General features: G+C 46.7%; 3 protein-coding genes across 3 annotated transcripts; 1 reads left to right on the top strand and 2 right to left on the bottom strand.

Moving 5' to 3' along the window:
- Nucleotides 1-938: 938 nt before the first annotated feature.
- LOC311217663 (fibrinogen-like protein 1-like protein) lies at nucleotides 939-6,802 on the bottom strand (the record flags this gene model as incomplete). The annotated part of the gene is made up of 4 exons (XM_084299916.1): nucleotides 939-1,567; nucleotides 2,551-2,613; nucleotides 5,058-5,198; nucleotides 6,799-6,802. The coding sequence occupies 4 exons, from the start codon at nucleotides 6,800-6,802 to the stop codon at nucleotides 939-941; spliced, it is 837 nt and encodes a 278-aa protein (XP_084156042.1).
- Nucleotides 6,803-10,725: 3,923 nt separating this feature from the next.
- On the top strand, nucleotides 10,726-13,312 carry LOC311217662 (fibrinogen-like protein 1-like protein; the record flags this gene model as incomplete). The annotated part of the gene is made up of 3 exons (XM_084299915.1): nucleotides 10,726-10,795; nucleotides 11,405-11,524; nucleotides 12,657-13,312. The coding sequence occupies 3 exons, from the start codon at nucleotides 10,726-10,728 to the stop codon at nucleotides 13,310-13,312; spliced, it is 846 nt and encodes a 281-aa protein (XP_084156041.1).
- Nucleotides 13,313-17,214: 3,902 nt separating this feature from the next.
- On the bottom strand, nucleotides 17,215-19,467 carry LOC311217661 (fibrinogen-like protein 1-like protein; the record flags this gene model as incomplete). The annotated part of the gene is made up of 3 exons (XM_084299914.1): nucleotides 17,215-17,843; nucleotides 18,774-18,905; nucleotides 19,464-19,467. The coding sequence occupies 3 exons, from the start codon at nucleotides 19,465-19,467 to the stop codon at nucleotides 17,215-17,217; spliced, it is 765 nt and encodes a 254-aa protein (XP_084156040.1).
- Nucleotides 19,468-23,480: the final 4,013 nt, after the last annotated feature.

Here is a 23,480-nt window from a genome sequence, read left to right as displayed (position 1 = left end):
TGTAATAGGCTCTTTCCTCATTATAATCTGTCCTAATTCAACCAACTCCTAACATCTAACCTACCTTTCTTTTGCTTCCATTATGTTCAGTGCTTCTTGGTCACAGCAGAAAGATGTACGTACATCTTTGATATCATTTTTATGTAGGATCAAAGCATAACTTTGCAGACATGCAGGTGCCATGACCAACTCTTGACAGACACAGACTCCCAGCAGGATGATGTCATCACAGGGACATCACCACAGAATTTTACGCTGGACTGTGAACATGGTGATGATGTGTAAAGAGTTCTTTCATGTGCTGCATCCCTTCTGAAACCTCCTGCACAGATTTACAGGTCCTATATCTCAGTGTAACTAGTTTTAAATTCTCTTACATCCATTTCTATGAGAAACACTCCAGACTTTTTCTCTCTATAAGCTCCATTGCTTCAGTCCTAGCACCTGAGATGGGATTTCTTTGGTCTGAGTGGGAGCACATCAGAGATATAGAACAGACATTCATTAATGGAGAATAAGCTCAAGGAAGCAAATTTATTTGGCTGCTTTACCAGACAACACAGAGAGACACAGAGTGTATGGAATTCGTGGCACATAGCTGTTTTGCTTATTGTGAATTCTGGAGGCAACTAATAATCACTGACAAAAAGTCATTACAGGGTTCAGTGTCTTCCTCCAACAGGGAAGGTATATGCAGAATCCACGTTTCACTTTTTTTTTTTTTTTTTTTTTTCCTTGATTATGAACGTAATAAAAAGGAATCATTGGCAAGCACAAGGAAAGAGCTAAAGAAAGGGGAAGCCACTCAGAGACAGAAAAAAGAAAGTGGCATTTCAATAAAACCCTGATACTCTTAGGCTCTTCTCTCTGCTACAGAATGGCTTAAGCTGTGCAGAGCCTTTGAAAGCACCCAGTTCATACAGGAGCGGGAAGAAGCACTAACAATATGGAGCTGGTTTGATGAGGATAAGGGAGGATTTGCAGTCCCCTTTACACAGGCTACCCCATGTCATGCCACCCTTGAAATTCAGCCGTACAGAATAACATGCTGAGTACCACCACCCGCCCTCATAGCTATAGGCACAGTTCTTACTGTAAGTATCCTGATCCCGATCTTTTGTGGAAAACTTCATGTTGTCATGCATAGTGTTGGGATTGTCTGAAGTCATGGCATCTCCCGCTGTCCCTGTGTAGGAGCCCAGCCTCAGCCGGTAGCCATGGGATTCATCTTCCACACTGAAGAGGTTGTAGTCTGCAAATTTGATGTTGTTTTTGGTGTCCCAGATGACAAATCTGACCTGGTAGACCTTCTGCTTGGCAATCTGATGAATATACTCGGTGCCCAGCCAGTACTCGCTGCGCACATTCCCAAAGCCATATTTATAGGTGCTCCAGGACTCAGCCCAGGTGACAGCTGTGTCTTTCTGGTTCCTTTGGATGACTGTCCAGCCCCCATTTGTCACATTCATTTCACAGTACACCACGAGCTGGTGGAGTCCTTTTGGCTGGATTATGTAGACACCACTGCGGCTACCAGCAGGGATCTCGCTGCAGTCCTTGGGCCAGCCTGGGGCAGGAAACAGAGCTGGTTATTGCATTGCATTGCACACAATGAGACACTGAAATCACCTGGTAATTCTTTTGTACCTATATTTTATTGCACATACATTCCTGAGCTGTATTCCTGACATATTCCACAGGAGTAAATTAAAGTCTTGAAATAATCAAAAACATTGCCTTCAACCAGCACACAATACAACTTTGTCCATTTCAGTGTCTCTGTCACCACACCACTGCAGTGCTGTGGTGATTCACCTGTAGCATGTTGGTGATATATCACCACAGAGATAAATGCAAATCTGGGTTCTAAAGCCACTTGCACGGAAGGATTAGAGATTTATAGTCATTTTAGAAAACCCAGAGTGTGGTCCAGACATCCATATTGCTCATAACAAAATCAGCCTTTGTGATCTCAATAGGACAAATCCACTGGTTTTCTTTGGGCTTACCCAAGAGCTTTTTAGAGGTTTTCTGACTTATTTTATTTGATCAGTCTTTCTATTCTTTAGAGTGTCAGCCCCTTAAACAATGAAGTGATGTGTTCACCCACATACCAGTGGTTATTTCTACCCAGTGAAACCTTATCATGTGGTCATACGGGCTGATGTTGACTTAGTGAGTTCTGTTATGAAGTCAGTCCTTTTCCCACACTGCCTTGTCTTCAAATGAATGGCAAAAATAGGCTAATAACCAAACGCCACAACCTGAAGGCAAATAATGAAGCATGACTTTACAGTTTAGATCTTTAGATAGAAACTTCATGTTAAAATCCCTCATCATTAAATCCAGGACATGGCTGGTGTTAGGGTCCATCTGAGACTATGAGCTGTGACACTTCTGTAGCCTATCAGAAAATCAACATTTTTCCTGGCAGGAGCCTGTGTACATGTAGGATATGGACTGAGGTGGCTGAGCACTCTTCACGAGCCTCTAGGCTCTTAGTAATGGTTAAATCTTGTGAGCAGATGTACTTCTTGAGAATAGACTTACCATGAGCCACTGGTGGATGAGGGGCAATGTCTCTGACCTGCCGAACATGTTTGTCATCCTTATCTGAATTGAAAAGAACAGAGGAGACAGGACTGAGTGTTGAGAGTACATATCAAATGCCTACTGGGAGAACATAATCTTCTCCAGATGATATTCCAATTTTTTGGCTGTTGTTGCTCCTCACTCCAGAGTAGCATACCTTTACCACTTCAGGTATCAGCCAGATGGTAGTTCAGGGCAATTTACCTCTACAAATACCTGAGGGGACAATGTAGAGAGGATGGGGCCAAACTATTCTCAGTGGTGGCCAGTGATAGGACAAAGGGTAATGGGTATAAATTGAACTACAGGAGGTTTCATTGCCATATGAGAAAGAACTTTACAGCTTGGGTGACAGAGCACTGGAACAGGCTGCCCAGAGAGGCTGTGGAGTCTTCTGCTTTGGAGATATTCAAAACCCACCTGGATGCCATCCTATGTAACATGCTCTATGTGACCCTGCTCAAGCAGGGGGGTTGGACTAGATGATCTCTGGAGGTCCCTTCCAATCTCAACCATTCTCTGTGATTCTGTAATTTACATGATGCTAGTATGGGGCAGATGCTTCCTTGATGAGAATGGTTAGAGCACACTTTGTGTGGGAAGAACCTTAAATAATGGTAGCAACAGTAGGAAGACAGTTGCTAATTTACAGTAGAAGTTAGAAAGGGATTCAGGAAGAAGAGGGATTAGAGGGGAAAGAAATGTGAGAGATGACACAGCAAAACCAGTTCTGGTATCAGGAACTTTAAGAGGAGCTCTGCTCAGCTGGCTCAGAAAGGAATTTGAAGGGTGTTGCTGGATAGTTCACAGTGAAATAATGCAACTTGTTCACAAAGACACCTTGTGTGTATACAATGATGGTTAAAAAACAGACTCATGGATCACAGGCCTGTGAGCCTTGCCCATCACAAACAAACAAACAAACAAATTAATCCCATCCCCTCTCCGAAACAGACATCTAACCCTACAGCTGCTGTTCTCTGCCATCCTCAAATATCTGCTTCCTGCTTTCTCTCTCAACTAGTTCTTTCATGTCCTCTCCCTCTTACGAAATGTTTAACTTAATCCTCTTTCACAGTGTATAAGCCCATTCCTTCTCTTGCTATACAAGAGTACACTTCTTCCTGCAGCTAGACTGTATATTGCTAACACATCCTCCTCCATAGTCATCTGATTTTGGAGCTGGACAATTCAATTCTTCAGTTTTCCCTGGCACAGTCTATCTGGCATATTTCTTACCCCCTTTCTGCAACTCTCACTAAATATCTCTTGAAACTCACCAGTAAATGTGGTGGTTGGCCTGAGCCCGTGTAGAGTGGAAAACACTCTTGCAACTTCTGTGCACTTTCTAAGCAGGGTATTTACTTTTACTACAGCGATATGAAGCTATTCACTAACATTTGTTTGTAAGTCAAAGTCTGCCCCTCTTCTCTTCTGCTTTCACTTCCTGTCCATTTGGATTCATACCTCCACAAGTTGAAACGGTCTTATCTGGCATGTCTCCCTGCTCACCTAGCTTACATTCATGCTGCTTATGTTTTTAGAGAACCATACCAGTGGTCTGAGTGAGAGATGAGGGTGAAGCTCAGAGCACACTTCTTTTTATGTATTCAGACTTGCACTTCTCAGGGAAGCTTGCCAAGCGCTCAGTCATAGATGCTCTCCATGTTGGCGTTTTCTTGACAGATGACCTTTGCAGTGAAGGCTGATGTGAAACCAGTGTTGAACACTTGGACCTTGTCCCTTTCTGCCAAAAACTCATATTCCATTGTAAGTGAACCATCTCTTTCTGCTCACACAGCCACCCATTTTTTCTAGGAGGCTTCCTCATAGCTCCAATGCTCCCTGGTAGTTAATAAATTACTCCATGCTGTCATCTGACTGGCCTATGTCAGTGACACTACTTACTACAGATTCTGACTGTTACTACAGACTCTGTTGTAACTTCACTCATTTCCTCTGCATTCAGTTTTCTCTTGAATTCCCTCTCTCTGCTAACCTTGTGATTTCCAGAGGTGGCTAATGTTCTTGCTGTCATCAAAACAGTGTGATCGTTTGGTTTAACACTGTAACACTACTTCAACACCTGTAACACTACTTCTCCAAGGAAGCACCCATTGTCCAGAGCACCCTTGCCTTGGTCTTCCTGCCAGTGAGATTGGACCTGTTCCTTTTCCTGTGATCTTGGGAACTCTGGGTTTTAGACTATTGCACTCACATATGGGCAGAAGAACTTAATGTCACACAGAAGATGAGGCAGGCTACAATCAGAGGATGACTCTGAGATTATTCTTGTTCCAGTAAAGTAGCCTAAATTGGTAGCAAATTGGTATTGTCTGTACATAGAGTAATATTTAGTCCTTCCTCCATGGCACAAGGGTGGGGTCAGGTTGGGGTGGAGAGCTATCTAGGATCTTACTGAACATGACTTTGTCTGCCTCTCCCTGTTACAGTGGTATACTTACCAAGCTGGAAGGACTCTGGGTGAAGATTCATAATTTCATCCAGTGTGCCATTGCAAAGATGTAAGTTTTTTATGTCAAAGGCAAGAAGTGCTGCCGGAGCCAGCAGGGAGGTACAAATCAGGAGACAAAGGTACCGGGTAGCTAATATGGGAAGAAATTGAAAAAAATAAAAGAAGAAGAAGAAAGGGCACATAACTCTTCCATGAGTCCCACTTGACTCTTGCAGAGTAAAATACAAAAATAAATTTCTTTATTTGTAGAGCTCCCTCTTGGAGCTCAAAGTCCCAATTCACTACCTTAGATGAACTACCAAATACTCATTGACAGGAGTCATCAGCAGTGGCAGCTTATGTTGGTGATTTCTGAGACAGATAAGGTGTGAAAACCTTGTCCAAACCCAAAGTAACTGTAATCAGAAATTCCTGTGAAAACCAAGTCTTGGGGCTAGAGATAACAAGTAGGGTGAGGATGGAAGGAGGTATCCTCTTTCCTCCCAGCTCCCATTCATATGTATTCTCTGGTGTGAACTGGGAGTACACTTGCTCCCAGCCCAGGGTGGTGGGTAGTAAGAACCCAGATGTGTAGGAGGAAGCAGAAGAAACATTCAAGAGCCACTGCCTAGCTGTTGCAAATTCTCTCTTCTATATATGGCTACTTCAAAAAGTCCACATGTAGCCATCTGACCCAGACTGTTCTTGTTTGGAGAAGCTAGGAAAACCAGCACACCTTTTGTAATATTAAATCTAAATAAAATGACAGAAAATTTATCATGGTACCTGAACAGCGGGGCATTACAGAGATACCTACTCATAGGGAAAACAAATCCATGATATAATAGATACAACTCATCCTGTCAGATTACTAGTATGATCCCTCTACTGTTTGAACAGGAGCAGAGCCTATCCCAGCACTGCCATGGGATACCTAGGTTTGGCAGGTTCTTAGAGATGACTGAAAAGGAAAGCGTTCAAACTGGGATTGCCAGACTGGAACTAGTATGTGTGCTCACTGCCATCCTAGACATAAACACCCCTTTCTGGGAATACTGAGAGTTGTCCGAATGATTTGTGCTGGATACAGTTCTACACCAGAGCTCTTTTAATCACTCTCCAGTCCAACTGATTTGTTTCTCAATTGCTATCTAACATTGAGTGTCTTGATGCACTTGTGTTTAGGGACCTGTTTAAAGATATCATGTCTTCAGGCCACTAGAGAAGCAATGTTCCTTCTACTACTGGCCCATTCCTCCATAAATAGTCTTGAAAGGTCTGACTAAGATGGAGATGCAAAGGAGAAGAACGGCCACTCCTGGGTGTTCTTCTGGGGACAGCAGTGTGTTTTCAAATCATCTAAACTCTAGATCTTGATACCTGTTCAATATTATATAATAAGAATATCTAAAAAAATTAATAATTATAAAATCTATTTTCTGTGCTAGAGTATTTAATATTTTCTCTGCAGAACTGAAAATTACAAAGAATGTTTGGTAAACTTGCATCTTGTAAAATGGGCTATCTGGCACTGCAAGGCTACACTGATACAGCATGTACGTAGCAGAAAATGCAGTCTTCTGCTCCAGCTCTCACCCCAGGGCACAGTGAGTCTGGGCAGACTAATGGACTTAGTGTTGCAATAGCCAGGGTGTGGGCAGAAGTGAGCCCTGCAGCAGACAAAGTGCTCTGGGATCCACAGCACATTCAGCAGCACAGTGCCATTCCCTCCCAGCCCAGCCCACACTCACCCATGCTGTCTCTGAGGGGACCCTGCAGAGTGGGAAGCCAGGCAGGTTTGGCTTGGCTGGAGAGGTGTCCAGCCTGAAAGTTATAGGACTCGGCAGGTAAGGGGGTGGAGGCACGAGACCCAAACCGCAGCACTTATGCTCTGGCTGGCAACAGCATCAGTGGTTTATGGCTTATTTGCTCTTCATCATTAAGTAATATGTCCTCAAACAAAGAAGGCTGTGTTTTAGAAAGATGAAGATATTTCTTCAGAGGCAAAGCAAATAATTAAGAGCTCATGAGACAGTGCATTGAACAACCTCAATTTACAATGTCTGCCTCTTCCCACCCCCCTCCACTCCCACTTCCCTGCTTGAAGGGTTTCCCCAGGGAACAGTATCCTCTGAGCACCCTGAACATTTCAACTTGAAAGTAAATACCCAGATGACATTCCCTTCCTGGATGGAAATCAAATGTCAATGGGTAAATCGCTCTTTCCAGAGGAGGCATTGAGCTAAACAGCCATTGGGGACCCATTTACATCCTGTACTATTTTCAGGAAAGAGGTACTCAAGTGTTCCTGGCAAATTTTTCATTTTTTATCTGAGCACTGAACTTCAGAAAGGACTACTCCATGTGTCTCCTGACATGCCTGCCACAACCACCCTGCCTCTTTTGCAACATGTGCTGTGCTTGTCCCTGGTACCACTGCCCCAGAAGCAGTCACAAGGGAGTTTTAGGAAGTGTGACATGGCACTGATGTAAATGGTCTTAGTTCAAGCCTCTTTCTGCAAATTACAGCATGTAATTCTTAAAGGAAATTCCAGTCCATCTTTTTTTTTCTTTTCTTTTTTTTTTTTTTTTCTAGGGATCAATACCTTAGAGAAAAGAGCAGGCAAAAGGAAGACCTTAATGCTGTCTACAACTACTTCGTGAGATACAGAGAACACGGAACCAGATTGTTCTTATTGTGCATAGTGATGGGATGAGAAGCAATAGATCTAACTTGGAATATTGGAACATTCCAGTTAGAAATAGGGACTATTTTTAGCATGAAGTTGGTCAAACACTGGAACAGGTACCCAGGGAGGCTGTCGGATTTCCATCCTTATAGGTTTTCAGTACTTGACTGGACAAGGATGTGAACTTTATAGATCTGCTTTGAGAAAGGTGGTTGGACAAGATGACTTCCAGAAGTCCCTTCCAACCTAAATTAATGTATGACCCTGTGATTCTGTGAATCTGCTATGAGATGCACGGGGACAGGATGAGAGGTGATGGACACAAGAGAAGGAAGGGAAATTAAAATTCGATTAAAAAAAAAAAAAAAAGTATTACGCTGAGGCTGTTCAAACACTGGGAAAAGCAAACAAACAAACAAACAAATCCACTTGACATGACCCCAAGTAACCCATGCTAAATTTTCCTTGCTTTGTCCTAGAGGTCAGACCAGCAACACTCAAAGTTTGTCCCACTCTTTGTTACCTCGTGTTTCTCTAGTTCCCTGAAGAGCACTCCTTCCTCAGCCCCTATGCCCCTGTATTTCTTAACAACTACAGCCATGGTGCCAGGTGTTGTGCAAGAGGTGGATGCAGCAGAACATGCATTGTACTCCCAGGAAAAGGCACTTTATCAGTGTGAAGAGCAATAGCAAAGGCTAGGGAACACAGTCAGAGGGCCTGTGGAGCATGAGAGACTTGTACAGCCAGGTGTGATTTACGCTTTTAGGATTAACTGCTACTGGCATGGCCTTGAGCACATTGGTGTGCCCTAATGGCTCAGCACCCCCTGGCACCAACTCCACTTGGGACCTTCAGTTAGTTCAATCCATGCATCCATGAAGTTCCAGCTCAGCCCTAGGCCTTTAGTCTTGACCTGAAATACTTGTATGGGTAACTGGGCTCCAGTCCTGTCTATGGCCTTGCTTTCTGAATGGATCTTAGACCTATACCGTAGGTAGTTTGTCTCCTAGATTGACCACTCAGATCCATGTTGTAGCTTATCCCCAGACCTGTCCCTTGCCTTTTGTCCTTTTGTACAGTATCCCTGACCTGGTTAATCAACCAGGTTTGCCTTGCCTAGGGGTGTTGCCAACACTCAGCTGTCTGCTGTGCTCAGCCCTTGCAACACAGAGCCCCTTTGGTGAGGGTACTGTTTTCTTGACTGAGCTCCTGACTTGCCTGCCCTTAAGGAGCAGCCAGCCTTTGCTTCTCCCAGAGATGTAGCTCATTTTCCCTTAAGTCCTGCACAGTGCTGTGTGCTCTCCCTCTCTGGAGCGCAGTGTTTGGATGTTGACCTCAGCTCTGCTTCCAACTTTTATCTTCTCACAGTTTCTCTTGCATCTTTCTTATAAACAGATCCCACTTCAGAGTGATTTAGAAAACACTTGTTTTATCGCCTTGAAGACACCATTGACTGGAATATTTGAGCTAAAGTTACAACAGAGTTGTCTGTTATCTGCTGAGTTGCAGATAAGCTGTCCTGTTGACACACTGCTTCTTTGAAAGAAATACCATATGCGTTCATTTGGCACAGTCTAGTGGAGTCTGCTATGCAAAGGAGCAGGGAGGACTTTCTCTCCATGCCCCATGGGGCTCATGTTCCCTCTGCATCGAGCAGTCCTGTTGTGAGCAGTGGGCCAACAGCAGTTCACCAGCCAGCCCTGGCACAGGCAACCTGAGACCTTCAATTTCTCACCTCCAACGGCCTCTGACACAAGGTGGCTCACGGGAGCTCCTAAATCACCCACTTCCCTCCCCTGCCTACACAGAACGGAAGTATAGCCGTTCTGCCTGGGGTCCTTCTTCTCAGGGTAACCTGGGCTTTCCTCCACCTATGGACTTGGAATTGCTGCTTTTATGCTTCTCTCAAACTAAAGAAGGCTAAGGGCAAGGGGATTGGGATGTTCAGACTCTAACCAAGCAAGAAGGGGTGAGATGTAAGGGTGCAGATGGAATTTGATCCAAGGAGCCCTTATCTCAGAGAGGGCTGGATGCCAGTGTCCATCCAGACCTCCAAGCTGCATTAATTGACATGGGTTCCTGCAGTATGGAAAGTTCGGTTGGAGCCTCAGCTTTATTGTTTGGTGTGCACACTGGATTTAAAGCTGTGACAAGAAGACAACAGATCTGGTCTATACACTGCTGAAAACAGTGCTTGTCTGCCAGGAGAAAAAAGCAGAAGGGCCATATCTTTAAACTCTTAGAGTTGGCTTGACAAAGTGATAGAGTTGTCTGCACCTTCTGGCCTAAAAGGCAGCTCTCCCAAACCACCTGTTTTGAGAGCATTTTGCCACAGGGCAACATTACTGGGGCTGGGGGCTCTGAAGGGCTTTGCCAGGCCAAAGATAGGGTTTTGGAAGGAGAATGGAAAAGGGAACCACAGGCACCTGTTTGTCACCTGGAGCCATGCTCTCTGCTTAGCCCATGCAGGTTGTGGTGCCTTGGGACATTCTGTATGCAACAACTTCTGGCTGCTGGACACTGGCTCCAGCCCAATGACTTAACTCATTGATCCTGAAACCTGCCAGTGGAGAGTTAGCAAGCAGGAAGGTCTCTTGAAGATGTGTACTCATTTTTACAAGGTCACCTTTGAAACTGGACAAATGGAAACCTAACCTCCCTTCCCTTGATAGTCTGTGTCCTTAAAAAGCTGGCTCTCTCCACTTGAGTTTGATCATGGCTCTCCAGAAATTGTTCCAAGTGGGCAATTCACATGTAGTGTTTGTGTAGCTGAAAGAGTCAATAACTGAAATCCCTCCTTATGGAGGGGATTATTTTGTACTTCTCTGGATGGAAGGGCATGACTCCCTCCCTCCAGTGAGCTTACTTATGCTGTCATGCGATCTGAAAGCTGCTTGAGTCACAGTCAGTAAGTGCTGTAAGTGTCTACTAGTACCTCTACAAATAACAACTGTGACCACAAGTGGGTGCAGTACCTATAAAGTCACCATGCAACGCTTGGCATGGGAGGCTGCATCATTGAGTTCCTGCTCTCTGCTCAGCTGTGCTTTTGTGATGGGTGAGTTACCTTCCCAGAGGCACACTGCATTCATATGTGGTGCTGGGCTCAAATGAGACCTGCACAGGGTGAGTATACAAAAGCGCAAGATTACTGTCAGGACAGCAACCATGATCTTGCCTGGGTGATACAAGGCCAGGCACCAAGGTAGCAGAAGGAATACAAAACCAAAGCACCAGACAACACACATTCATGGTGCCAGATTATGCTTTTTCCAGGCTACCTATGTCCTGTATTCCCCTGTCCTGTCAGAGGAGGTTACTGAATTCCAACCTGTTTCTTTTCCTTCCTGGTTGATACATGTGGCACTTATGGATGCTCAGGGGTCCTTCCCCAGGCATGACTGGCATCTCCCCCAGTACTGAGCTGGTGCAGGGCTTAGGGGTGTGCCGGTGGCCAGCAACAGAGGGGTTAGGCTCATGTCAGTGTGTGGGACCAGGAGACTTCCTCCTGTCTGCTTGGGTGGTGGTACGTGTACAGTAGGACCCATACAGTAGGATCTGGGTCCTGTGATTCTGCCTTCTCTGGTCAGGGCTTTCTGGGGGACATTGGCAGGGGCTGGGAGGGCTGCTCAGGGATCCTGACAGTGCTGGGCCTTCCTATCCCCAGGGCTCCAGGCTGGGACACGCCTGCTCCACAGGAACCTTGTCATCCTGCCTGTGGTGATGGTGATGCTTCTCCTCTGTGTGAGTGCAGGCCCAGCAGTACCCACTGCCAGCTCCCGGACTGGTAAGTATGGATGGACTAGACTGGGGGGCAATTGCTGGGTACCAAGGCAGGAAAGTATCTGCTTGGCTCAGCACTGACCCATGGGTCTGCTAAGTGCCAGATAGGCCACGATGCAGTCAGGCTTAGGCACAACACAACAACTCCTCATGCACACTAACCCCTGGACCATATCTTGTAAGATAAGAAGCCTGACACTCATTAAGCCAGCCTAGAACCCTTGGTGGCTTCAGGCTGAAACCAAGGTGTTTCTGCCTAAACATTGTAACTTGGCAGGATTGCTCTGCAGTGCTTTTATCTTTTTACACCTCAGCTCCATCAGAGATCCTCCCAGCACATCTCTATCTATCTATCTATCTATCTATCTATCTATCTATCTATCTATCCATCCATCCATCCATCCATCCATCCATCCATCCATCCACTTATTTTTGTAGCTCTTGTTGATTAGGAGCCTTCCCTTCCTTCTTGAAGGGAGGGTAACATTCCATGCAAGACCTTTATGCCCAAGATAAGCAGAATTTCGAAGGCTGAATCTGAAGTATCCACAGAAAGTTGCCCATCATCAGAAACAAAACAAGAAAAACAAATTAGACGGCAAACTAGTTTGGCAAGTTAATAATGACAGATCAGTCCTGCTAACAGATAAACTGCAACAAGCTGGGGGAAGACATCTCCATCAGATCTAGGTAAAACTTCTTAGTTCTTAGTCTTCTTTTGCAATGCCATGACCTCCAGGGAAAACATAATTTTTCACACGTCCTCATCCAGTGGAGCATTTTGCACACTTCTGATCTTTGCAGGAACCGCAGCTCAATATTTTAAGGGCTCAGTGTGCAGGTCAGCTATGCTTCTAAGATGTGACTGGTATCTGGAAGATTTTCTTCCCCCTCCCTTCTTGTACAGATGCATCAGCAGGCTCCAAATGAAATATCAAGTCATGAGCAATAGATCCCAGGGCATATCTATTAGATCTAATAGATCCCAGCCAGTGGAAGCACCTATGCGGATTAGACCACAGATAAAAACAGCCCTTTTTGTTCTGGGTCCTTGCTCTCTGTTGTTGGAGCTCCTTGTTGTCCTGACGGACTCATATGGCCCTCCTCTTTCCCACCCTACTCTCTGTTTACCACAGCTGCTTTTGCAGGTTTCCCCGCAGACTGCAGCCATCTCCGCAAGACCAGCCCCAGTGGGGTGTATGTCATCCAGCCAGCAAAGTCTCCCCCACGGGTGGTGTGGTGCGACATGGACACCGAAGGAAAGGGCTGGACTGTTGTCCAGAGAAACTCTCATGACACTGAGCTCACTTGGAAGCAATCCTGGACCACATACAAGTATGGCTTTGGGAATGTGCAGGGTGATCACTGGCTGGGCACCGAGTACCTGCACCTGCTCACACAGCAAGGCACCTACAAGGTCCGCTTCGTTGTGCGGAATAAAGCCAATGTCACCCATTATGCTGAATATGACATCTTCAGGGTGGAGAGCGAAGCCACTGGATACCCACTGAGGCTGGGTCGGTTTTCTGGTGATGGGGATGACTATCTGACCAGCTACTATCCCAAGAAGGGGGGAATACATGACAACATGAAGTTCAGCACAACCGACAGAGATCAGGACCAGTACAGTGGGAACTGTGCCAGCAGCTACGGGGGCTGGTGGTATGACAGATGCCAGAATGTCCTGCTCAATGCCAAAAACCACATCCTCTGGCCAGGATTCTGCGACAGTGGTGACTGCGCATCCTCCCTCATCCTGGTCAAACCCACAGATGTGTGTTATCTGTATTGAAGGGGCCAGCCTCCCAGGAGGCTGCAGGAATGCAGTGCCCTGTTCCTGTGCCTGCCAGCAACTCTGTACCAACCCTAGTGCTTGTCCTGCACTGCCTGCAGCTCCTGCACTGTAATCAGCTGAAACACCACAGCTCTGGGGCTCAGGAGCCATCTCCTGGAGCCCTGGGCATGTGGGCAGCTTTACCCAGTGCTACTGTGCTGGCCAGCACTGAAACAGGGGCACTGGTTTGGGGTGGATGAAGGGGAGAAGTGCAAGTTCCATTCCCTGTGCAATCCCTGCTTTGCTCAGACCCTGCTCACTCCTCAGGCCCCATCAGCCCCTCAACTCTGCTAACCATGGTGGAAGAAATCAGCTACAATAAACCCTGGAGCCAGACTTCACTGCCTTCTCTCTCCCTGTTGCGTCAGAAATGTGCGTGTGTGTGGGGGGATGGTTTTGTCTAGTCCTTCAGGATGGTGGACCTGGGGGATAGTGGGTGCATTATGCACATGTATTGCCATAGATCCCCTCCTAGGCAAGAATATACACCTGCCTAAGGAATTCCAAATTTCCCATGAACGTAGAGAGCACATCACATGTTCCCCAGGCCTAGCATGGTGGCTGCTCATTTCAAGATGATTTTTTCAGGCAGTGGAGTCAGCCGTGAAGCTGATTTTCCTTCTCTGCTGAGCCAGTGAAGAGCTGGTGTGCTTTGCAGAGCTTTTGTGTTGATGTTTCTCTTTTTACGAAATGCTTGAATGTTCCTCATTGAAAGGTCTGAGGGCAATTCTCCCTGCTACTGACTCTCCCCAGCATCAGCCTGTAACATAAACTTTTGTCCCTCTGATGTGGTTGTTGTACACAGCTAGGTACAGCTGTTGTACCTAGCTGTTGTTCTGTCTGTGGTTTGGTTCTCAGGTCTCTGGATGCTTCCAATGACTTGTTCCAGCCACTGTGCACAAGACTGTGGCTGTAAGGCTCTAAGGCTTATTATTGTATCAGTCAACAGGGCCAGCAAAGCCCATGGTATCACAAAACCCTTGCCCCACATCTGCCCCTGTCCGTGGCTGGGTGGTTGTTCCATGCTGTGAATGGGAAGACAGGCACACACACACAAACACCAATTGGGTTGTGGTGCATATGGTGGGCTCTCTAAGAGCATGAGGGGAGGACAGGTGGCATGGGTAAGTCAGTCCCATTGTACTGCAGAGGGTGAATGTGGCCATGGATCTCCTTTGCAATGGAGGAAAGTTTGAACTTAAGGCCTGAAAGAAGCCACTGCTCTCCTGTGTCTTTGAAATAAAAGCTGAGCTCTGGGAAGGTTTGCAATTGTGAACCCTGAACAGCTTGGACTCTCAGGCCAAGATCTCTGCATGAGTTCTCAAGGCAGTCAGCAGAGCTATGGCTGCACTGTGTTTCTGAGGTGGCAGCACAGGCACTGTGCTGTCCTGGAGTCATTGGTGGGCCTGCAGCCCCCATGTATGGGAAGATGAACACATGAGGGTGGTGCTGGCTGAGAAAGAATCACAGAATCATAGAATTGCTTGGGTTTGAAGGGACTTTAAAGATCATCTAACTCCAACCCCACTGCCACAGGCAAGGATGTCACCCACTAGATCAGTTTGGTCAAGACCCCATCCACGCTCGCCTTGAACACCTCCAGGGATGGGGCATCCACAACTTTTCTTGGCAACCTGTTCCAGTTCCTCACTACCCTTACAGTGAAGAATTTCCTCTTAATGTCTAGTCAAAATTTATCCTCTTTTTGTTTAAGATCATTTCCCCTTGTCCTATCGTTATCTACCCAAGTAAAGAGTCCTTCTCCATCTTTTTTATAAGACCCCTTTAATTATTGAAAGGTCTCAATGAGGTCTTCCTGGAGCCTCATCTTCTTCAGGCTGAATATGCTCAGCTCCCTCAGCTTTTCTTCATAGGAGAGGAGCTCCAGCCCTCTGATCATCTTTGTAGCCCTCCTCTGGACTCACTCTAACAGGTCCACATCTTTCTTGTGCTTGGGCCCCAAATCTGGACACAGTACTCCAGGTGGGACCTCATGAGTGAATGAGTTTTTTACCCAGTTTGTACTCCTGTCTGGGATTGCCCCAGCCCCAGCTGCAGCATCTTGTACTTACACTTGTTGAACTTACACTCATTCAGTTCACATGGGTCCACTTCTCCAGCCTGTCTGGGTCCCTTTGAATGGCATCTATCTTTGAATGACCTTCTATTGTATCAACTGCACCACTCAGCTTGGTGTCATCTGCAAACTTGCTGAGGGTACACTCGATCCCATCATCTATGTCATTCATGAAGATATTGAAAAGCACCAGTGCCAAGACAGATCCCCAGGGGACGCCACTCATCACCTGTCTCCACCTGGACATAGAGCCATTGACCACCACTCTCCGGGTGTGGCCATTGAGCCAATTCCTTATCTACCAGATGGTCCACCCATCAAATCCATTTCTCTCCAATTTAGAGACCAGGATGTCATGTGGGACTGTGTCAAAGGCTTTACAGAAGTCCAAGTAGATGTCATCGGTCAGTCTTCCCTTTGTTGACTAATGCAGTCATTCCATCATAGAAGGCCAGCAAATTGGTCAGGCATGATTTACCCTTGGTGAAGTCATGCTGGCTGTCCCACATCACCTCCTTGTACTGCATGTGCCTTAACACTGCCTCCAGGAGGATTGGTTCCAGGATTCTTCCCAGGCACAGAGGTGAGGCTCACTGGTCTGTAGTTCCCTGGGACTTTCTTTCTACCCTTTTTAAAAATGAGTGATGTTTCCCATTTTCCGTCACTGGCAACTTTGTCTGAGTGCCATGATTTTTCAAATATGATGGAGAGTGGCTTGGTGACTACATCAGCCAATTCCCTCAGGACCCTGGGATGGATGTCATCAGGGCCCATAGACTTGTAGTTGTTAAGTTGCGTCAGGAGGTCCTGAACTTGCTCTTTGCTTAGAGTGGGAGGAACTCTGCTCCTCTGGCCCTTCCTAGAGGTTTGGGGACATGAGAGATGTGGGAAGCCTGACCACTAGTCAAGACTGAGGCAAAGAAGTTAAGTACCTCTGCCTTCTCTCCACATCTGTTGTTACCAGTTCTCAGTCTTCATTGTCAGGATTTCATCAATGTCAGGACCATCTTCATCTTCATTGATGTCAGGACCATCATTCACAAACCTGACAAGGCAAGATGATGCTGGCCTGGCAGCCCTGTTTAGGTCTCCAGGTCAACATGGGTATGGCTGAACTGAGATGGTGCTTCCTCCCACCCTCACCTCTAGCTGTTGGCCATGCGGTACTGCATCCCCTTTTTGAAAGATCCATACCTTGAAACTCAGCTCTCTTAAGTGAATGTTTTATTTTTAATTCCCCATTTGAATCTTGTGAAAAATTTCTCTTTTGCTTTCTTACTGCACCAGGAGCCCCCTGGCAGAAGCAGGCATCAGATGAAGGACATTTTCATGTCTGTGCAGGTTCTGAAAACGATTTTATTCTGCAAGATGAACACAGACTACAGCAGAGGTATGGCCTGCCTGGCCTCAGAGCACCTTAGGACAGGTTACTGAGTAATGAATTATATTCTTCTGCTTAAGTCAGTGGTCATCATGCCTAATTTCAAAGGAGAAAGAGAATAAGCTCTTGCTGGATCAGGAGGGTTTTATAACAGTTTTCTCCCCAGAAGCAGCACACTTGGAAACTGAATTGTTTATAAAGTCTTATTCTACTAATGATCCTAAAAATGTATCACAGGTGATAGGCCATAGATAAAGCAGGGAACATCACTACTTTTCAGGAGAAGAGCAAAAGAAAAGAGGTTTGGATATGCTGGAACACCCCTATTCATCCCCAGCCCCCCAGACAATAAAGAGTAGACCAGCAGAGCACAGATCTGGCCATGTCCAGTGCAGAAGAATGCTAGTGGTATGGAGCTGGTTTGATGAGGATAAGGGAGGATTTGCAGTCCCCTTTACACAGGCTACCCCATGTCATGCCACCCTTGAAATTCAGCCGTACAGAATAACATGCTGAGTACCACCACCCACCCCCAGAGTAGGATGCACAGTTCTTTCTTGAAGTGTCTTGATCCATGTCTTTTGTGGAGAATTTCATGTTGTTGTGCACATTACTAGGATTGTCTGAGTCCATGCCATCCCCTGCTGTCCCTGTGTAGGAGCCCAGCCGCAGCTGGTAGCCATGAGACTCATCATCTAGACTGAAGAAGTTGTAGTCTGCAAACTTGATGTTGTTTGAGGCATCCCAGATGACAAATCTGACCTGGTAGACTTTCTGCTTGGTGATCTGATGGATGTACTCGGTGCCCAGCCAGTACTCACTGTGCACGTTCCCAAAGCCGTATTTATAGGTGCTCCAGGACTCAGCCCAGGTGACAGCTGTGTCTTTCTGGTTCCTCTGGATGACCGTCCAGCCCCCATTTGTCACATTCATTTCACAGTACACCTTGATGGGGTGGAGACCTGTGGGCTGGATTATGTAGATGCCACTGGGGCTGCCAGAGACAAGCTCGTTGCAGTCTTTGGGCCAACCTGGGATAGGAGAGAGAGTACTTTACTAAAAACCTGTGCAAGAGAACAAGACCACACCTCACACTATGGCAGGATGGACACGTGGCCAGAATACCCTGGAGATGCTCAGTTGTCCCAGTCCTTAAAGGTCAATTTGCTTTGCTGGAAGTGAGAGTGGGTTGACCTCAGCCCTTTGCTCATTTTCTCTAACAGGATACCTAATAGAAAGGCCCTAGTGCAAAAGGCTACCAACGTAGCCTACTGGGCTACGCTGGTATCAGGCCTGGAGACTGATAGGGACACTGGTGGGCTCCTCTGGGTCTCCTGAAAAAGAGGCTGTGTAGCTAAAACGGGGTCATACTGGGCAGGGAGGTGAAGAAGAACTTGCCTCTGCCAGCAACTTAGGGAACTGAGGAATGGCCCTTTCTTGCACACATACACCTTCATCATTGTGCATGGTGTATGTGCACACACACACAGAGTACTGCAGCCTACACTGGGTATGCTTCCTCACATCCACCGCCCTTTATCCTGGAGCAGGGTCAGGGCTAGGGATGATATAAGGCTCTTCTCCAGATAGAGCTGGCAGTACATGAGCACACAACACTGGATCCACCCTGTGCTGGCTGGTGTGATCTCCCCTTGTCTTCAACTCACTTCGTTTAGGATTGCACTCTCCCAATGCAGTTAAGGTTGTCCTACAAGATGAGCAGAAATCTCCTCAAATAAGCAAAGCCTGAGGCTTATGCTGCCTCTCTGCATCCTGCCTACCAGTATATACTATGGACGAGTTTTATGGATCTGAGGCACTGTCACACACTTTCCCCCATGTGTTACTTTATCAAGCAATCACTGACTGAGAGCACTGGTTGTGCCACCTGGGCTGGCCCAGACCAAAGAACTGAAATGGGATTGGTGAGAGCACTGTGATGCCCATGGGATGCTACTTACTGGTTTTCTTCAGAGCACTTGCTGAAGTGTTGGTGAGAGTTTTCTTGAAGATGGTTAGGGTTTGTATAGGCATGGACAGACCTGGGGCAGCCAAGACCAGAACACAAGCAAGAGGTAGAAGGCACTGTGTTACTAGGAAGGGAAAAGATGTAGAAAAGATGAAAAGTGACCCTCCCTCCACAGAAGTGATAAATCCCGTAGCTCCAGCACTGCACAGTGTATCATGACCATCTGAGATGCTGGAATGCACCAAGTATGCTTGTAGCATCAGACAGGTCTGTGCAAGCTGGAGAGCATGCCAAAAGGCCTCATCTCTTTTACCCAATGGGTAGGTATCCTTGCCTTTTTTTCCTTTGCCAGCTCTCAAAAAGCCATGTATGTGACGGTCTCAGTTGGAGCAAAGCACCCAACAGCTGAATGAGCCAAGTTCTCACAGGGAAACATTCCTAGCCTGCAAAACAGGGAACTGGCTGGGGGGCTGGGGTGAGTCAGACAGCGGGGTGCTGGTATATGAAGGGATGTCAGGTGAGCAGTGCCCTAAGAGGGCACTGGTGTCACCATGCACTGATTTGTGCAAGGAACAGTGCACAGATTGTTTCCCTGTTGTTGGGCTGCCCTATCGCTGCTTCCAGCAAACGGGCTGCTCCCATTGATGGCAAGGTGTGTCCCCCTTCCCAGTCCCTCACTCACCCATGGCGTCAGTGTAGGAATGTCTTCTGAAGCACAAAGATGTGGAGCTGCAGGTCTCACACAGGCCTTTGTAGTGTCCTGTGCAGTGGGAGGGGTGAGTGGGTCCAACCCCTTCTCAGCTTTTCTCCTGGAGAAGGAAATCACACTGTTTTTTTTTTTTTTTTTTTTTTTTTTTTCCACTTAGAAAACACAACCTGAGAAGAAGGTGACTGTGGTTCTTGGTACTTAGCTTTCTGAGCTGGAAAAAAAACACCTGTGCCCGTAAGAGTCCTTGGAATGTTCTCTTCTGTGAGTGCTTTTCTCCTTGGATGAAATTTCTGTTGGGAGAAGTGTATCTGGGAGCTTTGAAGAGTGCTGCTCAGTAAATAAGCGATTGGATGACAGTCATCATTCAGCATGGAAAGCAAACACTGAGGATGCCCCCACCCCCCACCATTTCAGCAAAGGTACTGCCAAGTCAAGTGGTTCTTGTTTATTGTGTTTTTATCAGGCCCAGCCTGGCTCTTGGTGAGGAATTTTCAGCAGCCTCAAGGCTCCCGGAGAGACTGGCTGTTGTGGGGCAGAGTTTTGAAGTGTCCAATGGTTTCTGCACTGCATGACAGCAGGCAGAGGGGTGTGGTGGAGGTGGTCAGGGAAAAGCAGGTGAGCCCTCTATTCCCCAGTGGACAATGGTCCTGAGCTGCAAGGAGCCTGCTGAAAGAGATTCACAGAATTTCTAGGTTGGAAGAGACCTCAAGATCATCGAGTCCAGCCTCTGACCTAACTCTAACAGTCCCCACTAAACCATATCCCTAAGCTCTACATCTAAACGTCTTTTAAAGACTTCCAGGGATGGTGACTCCACCACTTCCCTGGGCAGCCTGTTCCAATGTCTAGCAACCCTTTCGGTAAAGAAGTTCTTCCTAACATCCAACCTAAAACTCCCCTGGCGCAACTTTAGCCCTTTCCCCCTCGTCCTGTCACCAGGCACGTGGGAGAACAGACCAACCCCCACCTCGCTACAGCCTCCTTTAAGGTACCTGTAGAGAGCAATAAGGTGGCCCCTGAGCCTCCTTTTCTCCAGGCTGAACAACCCTGGCTCCCTCAGCCGCTCCTCGTAGGACTTGTTCTCCAGACCCCTCACCAGCTTTGTTGCTTTTCTCTGGACTCGCTCAAGCACCTCCATGTCCTTCTTGTAGCAAGGGGCCCAAAACTGAACACAGTACTCAAGGTACAGCCTCACCAGAGCCGAGTACAGGGGGACGATCACTTCCCTAGACCTGCTGGCCACACTGCTTCTTATACAAGCCAGGATGCCATTGGCCTTCTTGGCCACCTGAGCACACTGCTGGCTCATATTCAGCCAACTATCCACCAATACTCCCAGGTCCTTCTCCACCAGGCAGCTTTCCAACCAACAGAATCACAGAAAAGTTTGCTAGTTTGCTAGCTGCCAGTTGACTGGGACATCCCCTGATAGCCAGGACTGTTGATAAATGATGGAAAGTGGCTTGGTCAGCTTTTCTGCCAGTTCTCTCAGTACCCTTGGGTAGATCCCATCTGGCCCCATCGTGTACATCCAAGTGCTGTAGTAGGTCGCCAACCATTTCCTCATAGATTATGAAGGCCACATTCTGCTCCCTGTTCCCTTCCACGAGCTCAGGAGACTGGGTATCCAAAGAATAACTGGTCTTGCTGCTAAAGACTGAGGCAAAGAAGGCATTAAGCACCTTAGTGTTTTCCTCATCTCTTTGTCACTAAGTTCCTCCCTGTATCCAGTAAAGGATGGAGACTCTCTTTAATCCTCCTTTTTGTGTTTATGTATTTATAAAAACATTTTTTGTTACCTTTAACAGCAGTAGTCAGATTGAGCTCCAGACGAACTTCGGCCTTTCTAATTTCATCCCTGCACAGCCTTGCAACATCCTTATAGTCCTCCTGAATGGCCCTCCCTCTTTTCCAGAGGTCATAAACCCTCTTTTTCTTCCTGAACTCTAGCCACAGATTTCTGTTCAGGTCTTCTGAGCCAGCTTGTCTTTGGGCACGTGGGGGCGGTCTGCTCCTGAGCCATTAAGATTTCCTTCTTGAAGAGTGCCCAGCCTTCCTGGACTCCTCTGCACTCCACACTCTGGACTCCTCCTTAGGTTCCTTACCTGGTCTGAAACTTGATCTTCTTCAGTAGTCAGTTCTTCATTCTCCTAGTGCCTGCCTTTGCCTTCTCCATATGGTCCTGAGGTGTCCTGGAACCCTCGGTGGTTTCTGAGTATGCCTGGCATTCTCTTTTCAGTCAGTCAAAAGCAATATTTTGCTTTTCCTTGGGGAAAAAAAAAAAAAAAAAAAAAAAAAAAAAAGCTGTTGAAAACTATCTGAAACATTAGACCAGAAGCTGGTGAAGTGATAACTGGATTTCATGTTGAACCAGACTTCTTGTGAAGAAATACCTTTTCCAGAGCTTTTCCAGAGTGCCGGTTCAGGTGAAGGGACGGTGTTTGGAGTGCCTCAGCAGTGTTGACAGGTTATCATGAGAAAAATGAGCCCAAGCACAGGGCTAGGCCAACATGACATGCTGCTTCTGGGCCCTAAGACAGCCGCTCTGTGCCACCAAGGGCCTGCAACATGCTCTGTGCTGGCATAGAGATCCCTGCTCTGCGCTGCATCCTCTATGCACAAACTGTGGTTACTCACAGAGTGCTGGCACTGGTGTACTGAATCCTGATGGGATACAAATCTACCACAGAGGGGACTGGTTGCTACATGGGCAGTTGTCCAGACAATGCTGATCACTAACTGAGCTGCCTATTCATGTCTGCCAGAAAAGTGTTTGGCAATCAGGTGGTGAGGCGCATAGGCTGTCCTCTCTTCTCTACATCCTCCCCAACACCCCACACCTTCAAGGCTGTGCCAGGAATCTTTGCATGTCAAGAGGTTGCTGCAATAATTCCTATGCCACCTGTTAGGAAGCCAGAGGAGAAATTGATGTCTAATAACTAGAGCATTTCTGCCAATGTGATCCTTTCTTACAACAGAAAAAGGAAATTATTTGTTTAATACAGGCAAGAAAAAGGAGTATCTGCTGCCAGATATCATGAAGCAGCTGCAGGATGCCGACAAAGGCATCAGCACATGAGCTGTCGTTGTACTCAGGAGCATGTTCGCTCTCATGGGGCAGAAGAGGGATGGTCCCATCACTTTGCAGCTGGCTGAGAAGCTTATGACATCCTTTGATCATGCGAGGGCAACAGGAGAGCTGAAGGCTCTGTCTGTGAGTATGTGGGCATGGTCATACCTGTGGTTTGTGCCTGATGCATGCCTGTGAATTGTGCCTCCCACTGGAGACATCTCCCTGGGTGTTGTCAGAAATATTTTACCCCATGTTTCTCAGACTGCTCTCTGTCCTGCCCTGGTTGTGACTTTGGTGTCTCTGTCTTTGGTGTCCTCTGCTGTGGGGCTGCAACAAACCGGTCTTCTTTCTGCCTTCAGCTGCTCCATTACATGTTGATTCCCTTCCATGCTTGCGGTGGCATGGGACAGAGACAAGAAAAGAGCCTGAGAGGTCTGAGAGTACGGGAGAGCCCATGTCCTATGTCTGTCTCTTCCTGTTACCCTCCATTTCTTGTGTATGTTCCTGTCATCAGTATTTAGGCTCAGAATAGCCCCTTCACACTACATGACTGTCCATCTGAGGGAAAATAGTGATTGAAAAGATTGCAATACTTTTTCATTATTTTTATAGCATTATTTTTATTTTTATTTATTTATTTTTATTTTTATTTTTATTAGAAATATGAGATGCAGCCTTTAGGTGGCCCCGTTGTGTTATCAGATAGCTTCAAGACAAGAAATTCCTCGTTCCTTGCTCAGGACTGCTGTGCTGTCAATGTCCTGTTGCTCTGGAGGAATTCAGATGGGAATCCAGATGATGAAAGATTTTTTACCAATTATTTGAGACCATAAGAATCAAAAGGATATGGGCATACTCTTCTGAGTTTGTTGCCTGTTTTTTTCGTATCTTTATGGTAACTTTTGTTTGTAAGATAA

Source organism: Netta rufina (assembly GCF_964035555.1).
Source record: "Netta rufina genome assembly, chromosome: 21".
Classification (NCBI taxonomy): domain Eukaryota; kingdom Metazoa; phylum Chordata; class Aves; order Anseriformes; family Anatidae; genus Netta; species Netta rufina.
The sequence above is the reverse complement of the archived record's forward strand: the minus strand, read 5'-3'. Positions and strand labels throughout refer to the sequence as shown.